Source organism: Leptodactylus fuscus, chromosome 11 (assembly GCF_031893055.1).
Source record: "Leptodactylus fuscus isolate aLepFus1 chromosome 11, aLepFus1.hap2, whole genome shotgun sequence".
NCBI lineage: Eukaryota > Metazoa > Chordata > Amphibia > Anura > Leptodactylidae > Leptodactylus > Leptodactylus fuscus.
Window position 1 is genome coordinate 48,195,355 of NC_134275.1, and position 12,129 is coordinate 48,207,483.

Genomic DNA, 12,129 nt, shown 5'->3' on the forward strand with positions numbered 1-12,129 from the left:
ATCTCTCTAGTTATTATACTCTGTTTCCTAATCTTGGAAACACCCTACATATTGCCCTGGCCTTTTCCCTGCAGAGACAGATATATTGCATCTATTGGTCCTTATCTGAAGTGTGACGATGCCAATTAAAGGGAATATTTGACCTACAAATGGTTGTGCATTCTGGTCAAGAAGGGACATGGACTAAAAATTTTGATTAGGGGGACCCAAACATAATTTTGCTTGGGGTCCCCTAAAACCCTCCCATTCATATGGTGACTGAGTGTTTCTGTCTATATTAGGAGACTACAATGCACTGGTTTGATATAGAGTTTCCCGGTGACAGACTCCCTTTAAATAAGTCTCCTTTCCGAAACAAGAAAACCGAGCAGCTCAAGCAAATGTGGCAAGTCATTAGAGTAGTATAGATACAATGCAGATATTGTGGTATTTCTGATCTCACAGATTCTTGAAGATTCCTCATCTTCCAGTCAAAACACTTTCCTAATCTAAACCTAACACATCTCATTGATGCAGAATATAAATATATGATATCCCAGGCCATGTCCAAATTTCCAGCTCTAGACACTTTACCACTGTGAATGGATCCAATGTACAATTTCTCTTTCAGGAAACAAACCCCGGTCACCCACGTAATAAGTGGAGATATTTATTGCTAAACTAACAAGAAAGAACCTAAATTCCAACATTTTTGGAGATCCAGTTGAGGTCCATAGAGTCTAGATGTGTAATCTAATCCATGTGACCTGAAGTCCTTCCTGAGACAGATAAAGAAGAGATTTCAGAGTGTGTGATGGTGAGGGAACATTTTATTCCTATAAAATAGTGAATATTACAAAGATTCCTATACTTGCCTATACTATTGCTTTATGCCACTTAACTTTGGAGACACTTTTGGAGTAAATATATTTTCCTGTTGTCAATCACCAAGCACCTTATAGCTCTACATACAGAAACAACTTATACAATAGGTGCAGAATTAGGACATAGTAATCCTTTACAAATAATGTAACTCCTGACTACCAATGACAGTTACAACTGACAACTGAAAATTTCCAGATGACGGGGAATAAAAGCCATTCTATAAGGTTTACAAAAGTTCCCCAGTCCACATACATGCGGAGTAATGTCAAGCTCTTCTATCGGTACCAAGGACTTAAAGTCAAAGTTTTGCATGATGGTCACTAAGACGAGTAATAACTCCATCCGCACCAAGGACTCTCCAAGACAAATCCTCTTTCCTAAATATAAATAAATAAATAAATAAATGAGATTCAGTAACTTACTTGTCTTCATACTTGGAAGAACAATTTCCAGTGTCAAATGTGAATGACCCAGAGTGTCAATCATTTCTCAGAGGGAGAGTAGACTCCTGACTGTTCTGGTGTCCCATAGATAGACCTACCATAGGGCCCAAACCATGTCACTTTTATGGGTCCTGTTAATAGAGTCCACCTAAAAAAAGTCTTAATGGCTACCTATTGATATGCTCCTAGTGATGGCTACCTCCTGCTATACCCCTCCTGGCTACCCCTTGCTATACCCCTCCTTGCTACCTCTTGCTATACCCCTCCTGGCTACCTCCTGCTATACCCCTCCTGGCTACCTCCTGCTATACCCCTCCTGGCTACCCCCTGCTATACCCCTCCTTGCTACCTCTTGCTATACCCCTCCTGGCTACCTCCTGCTATACCCCTCCTGGCTACCTCCTGCTATGCCCCTCCTGGTTACCTCCTGCTATACCCCTCCTGGCTACCTCCTGCTCTACCCCTCCTGGCTACCTCCTGCTATACCCCTCCTGGCTACCTCCTGCTATGCCCCTCCTGGTTACCTCCTGCTATACCCCTCCTGGCCACCTCCTGGCTATGTCTTGCTATGCCCCTCCTGGATAACCCCTGCTATGTCCCTCCTGGCTACTTCCTGCTATGTCCCTCCTGGCTACCCATTTTCACAGTATATTATGTCCTTTACTAGTCCCATATAGTATATTGCACCCTTTGTTGCCCCCCCCCAGTATATTTCCCCCTTTACTGGCGCTCACACAATATATTGCTCACTTAAATGGCCCCGACATAGTGCATTGCCTCCTTTTATTGACCCACATGGCACATTGCCCCCATTACTGTCCACCACATGGTGCATTAACCCCTTTTATAGCACCAAGGCACAAAGAGGTCCAGTCCGGCCCCATAACAGCAGGACACAGATCTGTAGTATAGTCTCAGAAACCTTAGAGCTACATTCTGAAGAAAATACATAAATGGTTACAATGTGTCCGGGTCTGTATCTGGGTTTACCTGCGGCTAGAGGCAGGAACGCGTCATTCCTCTGAAATTCTCCTTTCTCATTGAGGAAATTCTCAGGGTTAAATTCTGTCGGGTACTTGAAGCAGGAGGGATCTTTTAGAACTGATGTCAGCAATGGGCAAATATTAATGTCCTGAAATGTACAAGTTATTCCATAGTGAGAACAATGTACGGTATTATATGATACAGAGTGGTACAAATATCTGCAATAGAATAGTATGCACTACAGTCTATAGGGTAACCCCGGAGCTGCATTTAAAAGGCTGTTGTTTTCTTTCAGTTGTTATTGGAAACAGTCAGCAATCTTATGGTTTGTGTATCTACAGTATCCTCTACCTTTGGTAAGGTGTAACCATTCAGTGTGACTTCTTTAGTGGTTTTCCGTGGTCCTCCCATTGGAATCGCGTCTGCGAATCTTTGCATTTCGTGAATCATTGCATCAGTGTATGGCATGTGGCTCCTGTCTTGTAATGTCGGGAGGCGATTCTGGCCAATGACGTCATCGATCTCCCTGTGCACTTTAGCTGTTGGACAGGAGAGTAAATTTAATTTGAGATTAGTATATCGATCCATGTGATTCCTGCTAGAAGAATAAAATCATCAGTTTGCTACTTGTAGCTCTCAGATTCTGGGAGACTGCAATGCTCGGGATGTCACAGGCTGTCGGGGGATATTTAGAATTGTAATGCACCAGCGTCTTGGGAGCCTTAGGTTGCAGAACTCTTCATGACCTGCTCCATGCTATCACTCTGGGGTAATCTGGAGGTGGTGCATTGATCTATAAGGAGCTATCTTCCAAAAGGTGGCACTAGAGAAAGTTCTTTCCCAGAATCCACAGCAAGACATGTATATTCTAGAAAGACCCTGCACATCATAAAGGGGCCTCATAGAGACAATGTCTCCTTAAGGAAACCTAGTACTCCTTCTGACCAACATCTGTAACTTCTCATCCAGCCAGCACCCGGCTTCACACTGATGAGAGGCAATAACCTAGAGGCAGCGGTCTATGGAGGGGTCACTGTTCTTTACGAGGAAATATCCTGGTTTGGCTTTATTATTTTGTCACTATTATTGTGTTCCTATATTTCAGGAAAGCCAGGTATTGATCTATAGGAAGCTCCTTCCAAAAGGTGGCATTAGATCAAGTTGTCCTTTACCACCAAGGAGAACTTACTTCCATATTCCTGACACTAAATATATAATATAGAGAAACACATGAATGTCAGTCCTTCTGGTGCTTTACTATTACACATGCCATGGATTTAGAGGAATTATTATCTCGCTCACCCAGGACATCCGGGTATTTCATGAGAAGTAATAGAGAATAGGCCAAGGTGTTGCTCATGGTCTCCAGTCCTGCAAAAAAAATCTGAACAGTGCAAGCCAGGAGATTCTTCAGGTTAAATTCACTGTTTGGGTTCATTTTCTCCTGGTGATGGAAAAAAAACATTAAAAAAAAATGGTCACATTACGGCAAGATCCTTCTATTCCAGCATGAATATGCCCTAATGCCATAAAGCCATCGTTGGGTGAGTTTGATGTCAAAGAACTTGTTGGATTTGCACAGAGCCCTGACTTCAACTTCATCAAACACCTTTGGGATAAACCAGAACAGACTGAGCTGGGGCCCCTGGTCCAACATTAGTGTCTGATGTCACAAATACTCTTCTAGATCAAGGGGCAAAAAAAAATCTTACGGACATAATCCAAAATCTTAGAAATGTAGAAGAGTGGAATCTAGTTCAGCTGCATGTTGATGACTATCAGTCTAGAATAGGATGTCACCAAGCCCTTGTATATGTGATGTATACATGTCTGTGTAACTATCCTAGATGTGTTGATGTGTAGCCATCCAATCGTTGTCTTGTGAATGACAACCCAACCCAACAAAAGTCTTTCTTCCTTGCTGTTAGTATATTGTATTGCACTGGCTATGTGGAAAAAAATGATATCCTTAACCATATCGGAGCTAAGGTCTTCTGTTTGATACACTCCCCAGAATAGAAGTCCCCAAGAAGAATATGGACGGTCCATGAAACAAAGGAACGTTTACCCATTTACCTTTTCCATTTTAATAAGGAAGGCATCAACAAAGCCTCGAGGATTATCAGGATCCAAAGTCTTCCAATTCATTTTCACCTTACTATATATATACTTGCTGATATTTTTCAGAACTTTACTTAGTTTTTGGTGAGGTCCCGGAATAAAACTCATTATCCATGGAAACATATCATATATCTGAGATAGAAAGGGATACAAATAGTAAGTAGACGAAGCATAAGCTGTAACAGATACTGCTGCTTCCTTCTCCAATCAGATGTGGAGGGCAGTGGATTGATGGGGGCGCTGGTGCTGGTGTTGGATTAATCTTATATATGCCATATATTCCTCTGTGCCTTCCATATATCTGTGTGGCCATGTTTTTCTGTGTAGGCGTATGTACCTCTGTTCCACGCCTTGGACTCTGGGTCTTCTACTATCTATGTTTGCACTTTGGTACTTCTGCCATGTATGTATCTCTGCTATGTGTCCGGGGCTTTGCCATGTATGTGCTTCTGGTTGCATCTCCGGGTGTTTGACCATTGAGTTCTGTCCATGACTAAATTATGCAGGATCTTTACCCAGCTCCATTTGAGAACCTCACACCTGTGAATGGTGCTGGATAATTACATGCATCAATATAACAATGGAGTGACATTTTGGAAATATGTCAAATAAGACTGTATGGGCATCTCATATAGAAACAATGTGTCTGGCAAGTGATGCAAAATGTCTAAGCCTACACGAAAATGAAATCCTAATTCTCTCAGCCAATACATAATTTGGGGTAGTTCTGAAGGTTATCAATATGGATGTTTGAGAGGCATCTGTGTTCCCTGGCCATATTCCTGTACGCAGATGGTTATAAAACATGAATTATGACATATATTCCTTTAATGTTCTACTTTTTCTTTGTTCTATAAAGAGATTTCCCAAGGTTAACAGGTTGCCAATGATGTCTAGTAAGACCCCGCACAAAAGCTCTTGGGTTCTTTGCATTAACTTGTAAAAAACACAGAAGATAACAAGTATTTCCTCCTTCTATACACAGTGTCATTCTTACCTGTCCCCAGGATGAGCTGACAGTAAAAAAAGTTTCATGGATATAGAACAAAATTGTGTTAATTTCTCTGTCCTTGTAGTCATAGCGGTGTCCAAACAGAAGCGAGAAGATAATGTTGTAAAAGGCTTTGCCAAAACTCTGCTGTGGATCAAAAAATGACCCTGGAAAAAGTAGATTTTAATCATGAAAAAATATTACATTCCTAACGTGTGTATGTAATTATTTTAATTACTACATAGTAGAAGAGGTTGGAAAAAGACACTGGTCCATTAAATCCAAACGATAACCCTGCAGTGTTTATCCAGATGAAGACAAAAAACTCCATGATGCCAATTGCCCCAAATCTGGAGGAAAAAAATGATCATGACCCAGTCTGAGCATTTACCATTAGTTATCATGAGTCAGTTGTGAATCCAAACACAATCCCAGCATTCTCATTTTGCATACCAATCTATTATGTGGTACATTATCAAGATCCACGGGGTTTCCCTTCTAGCTAATTTGCTGTTCACTCCCTGTTACTAGGGAAGTTCCGTCCTAAGCTATCTTAAAAATCAAGACGGGTTCACAGTGAGTGAAGGGCCTGTTCTCTGTCAGAAAGTGAATGGAGAGTCCTAAGGATGGTTCTCGATACAGATTGTAGATGTCTGCACATAGCAGGCCCTGAGAGGATTCTCCAGCTTCTACCATATACCATGTACTTCTATCTACTTCTGACTATCTGCATGTGTTATTTCTAATGAGATGTCAGGCATGAACAAGAAGCAGCTTTTCTGATAAGGCTCAGATTCTTCTTTTTCTGTGTCAGGGATCATTTTACCCCAATCACAACTTTGATTTACAATCCGGTGTTACTGGGTCTCCTATATAATGGTCACTTTGGCTTTTCTCCTCTACTTGTTTTCTATATTACAGTTACTCCTGGCAAAATTACATGCAAAGAAATCAATAGTAATAATAATGGATGGGCAGACTGGTCCTAGTTATATTCTCCCTGCCTGAGAGAGAAATGTGAAATGTGCTGCAGCCATAATGGGGATATTAGCAGCAGAAATAAAACCTGGTAGAATATTATGTTAGAGGCTTATACAGCCAGAGAACAGATAGGTCATCAAGACCCGGCAGATATTTCAACTTTTGACTAAAACTCAGATCCCCTTTAACATCATTGTCTGACACATGTGGCAGTGACCAAATCTCCTGAAGCACCTAATGGCAACCTTGTGACCGTCAGCCTCTACCGATAGGCACATTCGTTGTTATATAGCATCACCCTTAAGAATATCTGATCTGATAGAGATTTGTCTAAGTTCAGCTCTAAGTTGTAACAAGTCGTATTGATAATGCCTTTGATTTCCTTCTGCTCGGAAAAAATCGGATTCTGATCGACGATCAAGAAAAATTCACGATCGCGATTGGAATCCCGAACACGATCTTTTTAAGTGGGATCGAGATCGGTGATCATTTCCCACAATGCTTTGCTAGCTAGTCTCCCATTCATTCTAACGGGAGACTAGCTAACATCTCTAGTAGCTACATATCTGAAGAGATGGCTGGTCCGGTGCCTGGTGTTCTCGTTCTTTGTCGCCTCGCTGCCCCCGCCTCCCAGGTTAGGAGAGTGTGGGCGGGTTAGGAGAGTGTAGGTGGGTACTGGGAGGGGAGACGTCACAGCTCCCCGCCCTGTTCCCACCCACACTCTCCTAAGCTACAAGCCCCGCCTTCCTAGCTCTTTAAACACTAACCTGGGAGGCAGGGGCAGCGAGGCAAAGAAGACTGAGAACACCGAGCACTGGACAAGCCATCTCTTCAGGTAAGTGGACACCAGGGGGGACTAAGTAGCCAGAGGATTAAAAAAAAAAAAAAATCCTCTGGCTACTTAGTGATTAAAAAACATTCACTACACAGCGTGGATTCTAACAATTAAAGCGTTCAATTGTTAGATTCCATGCTGTATAGTGAATAGGGTTGCTTTTAAAATCCGATCTCCGATTAGTAAAAAAGTCCCATTGACTTGCATTGGGATGGGAATTGGGATCGAGATCGGGTTCGAATGAAAAATGATCGGAAATCAAATTTCAAAATCGATCCTGAAAAGTCAAGATCGGCTCAACCCCACTTCTTACTCACCCTTCCTGTTTTGGCGCTTTCTCTACTAACCTTTGGTATTCCTTAGAGACGCTACCAAATGTTTGGTCTCCTCGAGAATTCGATCCTCGGTGCTTCTTTTGCCAAAACCAAATTCTCTCAGAGTCATTAAAGAGAAGTGTCTGAGCTCCTTCCACTTCTTTGTATTCTGAGTAAACATGAAACCTGTGGGTGATAATTAGACCCAATGTACTAATGATAACAATATACAGAACGGTACAGGAGTTTTATGTCGTTGTGTACAAATATGCAGTAAGAAAGGGTTAATAATTTATTTTTATCAACTAACAAAATGAGGTGAATGAAGTACAGAGAAATGTAAGAAATGTAAATCCATCAATATTTGGTGTGACCTTTGCCCCCCACCAGTTGTTCTCGGTACTTGTAGACAGTCTTTGCCAGACCTGGGTAGGAGGTTAATCTCTTCTCTCTTCTCATCTTGGATATCTCTGTATGTCTACTGGTTTGAGAAGGGGATCATCTAAGACATCTGTATTATTACACTTTTTATTGAATAAACCAACCTATTATATATATTTATATATAGTTGGAGGACATTGCTTTGTTTACAGTTTGGGTAGAGATGCAGAGTTTAGAAATTTTTTGTGTAGAACCACCTGGTTCCGTGCTTGGAATACCAAAGACAATCATCCAGTAATCGCGACCTTCACACTCTATTGATGTATATGTGCATATAGTAGTGGTGACTTCTCATAACTCATTAAGTGAGCACCCTACATAAAGGGAAAGGGTTTGGGTCCGACTTTAAATCCATAAAGGTTCTGCCCAGGGTACACGTCTTCTGTTTTTCCTTCCCTGCAGCAGTTATCTTGGATAGTTAAGCCCTGATTTTCTGTGGTTGTCGCTCGCTCCAATCCTTCTATCTCTTCATGTCACCCCAGACAGACTGGATAATGCTGAGATCAGGGCTATACTGTGTCTGTGGGGGATGAAGCATCACTTCTAGGACTCCTCCTCCAAAGGGAGAAGAACATGCCAACCCTTCTATATATGAAACAATTCTTACCTTGCAGTAATATTTCCAAATCTCCCTAAAACTTTTGAACATCTCTGTAAAAGACAAAACCGTGAGAACAGAAGAGTAAATGTTGACAATGTAGGATGGTTCCTCTTTACCATAGTCCTTGAAGAAGGCAATCCAGATTGGAATATCTCCTCGGTTTAAGTAGTCATCTCCTTTGTCCACATATATTTCCCTCACGAGCTTGTAACCAGTGACCACCACAACTGGACGGGAGCCCAGATACACCGTGAACACATCTCCGTACTTCTCTCTAAGCTGAAGGGAACAATGGTGGAACCATGAGAACCTTTACAGAACATATACCAAATCAGTTGGCTTCAACCCTAAGATTTATTCTGTAGAAAATGTAAGTGCCATGGCTCCAGAGCTCCAGTATCAATAATCCATTGTCAAAGATGACAGACAACATTCTGAATTTACAATCACTCAATGATAACCCTACTGGATGTACCAGCCCGATACATTATGTACAACCCTTAACACTTCAAATTGCAACTCCAAGAATGAAAAATCTTGGAAGTATCAAAATCACACGATCGACAGACATGTCGATGGTACAAAACTGGAACCAGGGGGGCACACGGTGGCTCAGTGGTTAGCACTGCAGCCTTGCAGTGCTGGGTCCTGGTGTTCAAATCCCACCAAGGGCAAAAAACCATCTGCGAGGAGTTTGTATGTTCTCCCCATGTTTGCATGGATTTACATCCCATATTCCAAAAAGACATACTGATGGTGGGAAAAAATGTACATTGTGGGCTCTATGTGGGGCTCACAATCTACATAAAAAAAAAAAAAAAGGAAACAAAAGATTTAAGACATCTCCATGTATTCAGTATGGAGAAATCCCCGCAATTACACATCTGGGCCTCCCATTAGTGACTAGAGATGGGCGAACCACTTTATTCCTAGTCGAGTTCGACTGCAGTATCCCAAATTTTCTTGTGTGAAACTGAACTGTTGGGGAATTGTCTCAGATTGGATCATTTCAGCTCTTAGTGACTCCGGCTACCTCCTTGATTTCAAGAAAAAGTCTACCGTATATACTCGAGTATAAGCTGAATTTTTCAGCACAATTGTTTATTGTTTCGCCTCTCATAAAAATTTGAATAAAAAGTGATCAAAGCAAAAGACATTCCCTAGCATTGTGTAACTACTACTGCTACTACCCACAAAAAGTCACCTCCTGCATTCTATACACAGAAATAGAAACAGTTATATGAATATGGCAAATATTTTTTGAAACATTTTAGATTTTCTTTAAGGGATAAAAAATATGTTAAAACCATATAATTTGGTATTGATGAAATGACTTGTAATTTTGGCTGCAATTCCAGCTATATTGTTGGTGAATCCTCTGAGCCAAAGCCAAGAATGGATAGAAAAAAAATTAGAAATATATAAGACGTTTTTATACTTCTCCCTTCTGCTCAACCCATTCCAGGCTTTGGCTCAAAAAACACAGAAAATTAAAAGTTGCTCAGAAGTTTGGTTACACTTTATCTGAACACGGAGCAGTCGCCATGTGCAGATAGATTTCAGTCCACTACATATTATTAGGAGGACTCACCTTCATCAGACGATTCACGATATCACCTCTTACATCCAGGGCATTACCCAGCAGTGGTAGGGGGGTTGGTCCAGGGGGGAGTTTCCCACGACTCCAAAAAGATTTTAGTCTTCCAAATAAGATGAGGCATGAGATGCAAAAAGTAAGAACAAGTGTCAGAGCTTGGGTTAAATCCATCGCTACTATGTTCGTAGAGGATATAGCAGCCCCCTACTATATGTGTCATCTACTATGTGTGTCATCTACTTTATGTGTCATCTACTATATACGTCATCTGATTTTTTTATATATATCCAAAACCCCTGGGGGAAAGCACATAGGTGGAACCTGACAATGAGAACATGTGCTGCAACCATTTGTCCTTTCTTTCACAGTAATTGATGCACATCGAGGTCTTTGAAGACACTTCACTATATCATCCAGGAGCACTTTAAACATAACTAATAATTATTGAGTTACGACAAGGAATATTTATCTTTCTAGCCTTGCACTGAATGGTCCACAGCATTGGCACATCACTGTTATCAGGCGAGGACATGTGGTCTTGGCGTACAATAGTGATAATGTAGTTATCTGACCCCTGATGGGAATGACACATTGGCCATGTGTAGGGGCCGCAGGAGTCTGAGAATCAGAGGGTTGCCCAGGCTACGATGTTGATGTATAAGAGTAGCTTTGGTCCTGGGCCTTAGGTATTACTGACCAGGCAGTGAGATCTCTAGCTAGCCTTCTCGCTTTTCTCTTAGGTGCACTCTAGTCTGCAGGGTCGCTGGATGTTCAGGGTTGAGACATCTTGTTCCTTTGAGACACATGGTAGCAGAGCGGTGAATCTATAAGGGGATAATTAGCTATGCCTTACTGTGTCCTTATATGACATTTGGTATCTTATGTAATGTATTTGTTACTACCATATTGTGTAAAAGTGATGTACAAGGTTGGAGCAATACTATGGATTAAATACATCAGCCAACACCTCGAGAGGTCAAGGTCATAGTCAGGGAATGTTCACACCGCATTTTTAACATTCTGATAAGAGATGAAGGAACTGATTCTACTGAATCCAACAGAATTGTTCCATTTTCAGGATGAATAAATGGCTCCTCCATGAATAAGGTGAAAAAGAAGAAAGAAGAACGATCATATAACCTGGAGGAGCATTGAGGCTGCCCATAACGCTTTGCAGGTAGCACCTCAGCCAATCATGAGATACTGTGGATTGAGAGGTCACTGATGACCCATAACCACTATATGACACTATCACTGAGTTCAAAGATGAGAGCGCTTCTAGATTAACATGTAGATTCACTGAGACTAGCTCTAGAAACAAAAATAGATAAAATATAACTTTTATTAATAACAATTAAAAAGTTTTATTTAGTGCTTCCAAACACCAAAAGCACCAGTGGGTATTCAACTGTGGTCACAGATATATACATGTCTTCCAAACATGTCAATTTGTTACAAACAATTATGTTACCAATTGTAATGGTTTGCTGTAAGTCAGATAGACACACTTGCTGTGAGGATAAGTGTAAATTGATCAGAGCCAACTCTTGTATCAACTGATCTACACCCTACCTTCCTCAACCAACAAGTTACATGTCCTATAAACAAACAACCAAGTGTGGATTCACATAATGTGTATCAAGCTTAACAGAGCTTGTCTCCCCCAAGGATACTGGCCTAATGCCACACCAACAGGATCTGACAAGCCTATTAAAGCTTAGTGACTATCCACAACTTTAAAGCCGTTTGCTTATTGTTTTTGACATGGATCTAAATAAGCTGACTAGCACATTAGCCCAACGCGGCGTTTCTTCAAATATATGAATCATCAGGGGCCGATTGAATTGAGCAACAACATAGAGACAGCACCCTTAACAGATGCAGCGTGACCGCACAGGACCGCACTGATGTCGGCGGTAGCGCGCCGCAGATCTACCCATTATTTAAAGGACAAGCC

At 41.3% G+C, this 12,129-nt stretch overlaps 1 protein-coding gene across 1 annotated transcript; it reads right to left on the reverse strand.

The window, feature by feature from the left end:
* Nucleotides 1-1,032: 1,032 nt before the first annotated feature.
* On the reverse strand, nt 1,033-10,343 carry LOC142185458 (cytochrome P450 2G1-like). The gene is made up of 9 exons (XM_075260887.1): nt 10,167-10,343; nt 8,692-8,854; nt 7,567-7,719; nt 5,410-5,570; nt 4,368-4,544; nt 3,594-3,735; nt 2,643-2,830; nt 2,298-2,439; nt 1,033-1,241 (listed from the first exon to the last, which is right to left on the reverse strand). Exons 1-9 carry the CDS (start codon nt 10,341-10,343, stop codon nt 1,033-1,035), a joined length of 1,512 nt encoding a protein of 503 aa, XP_075116988.1.
* Nucleotides 10,344-12,129: the final 1,786 nt, after the last annotated feature.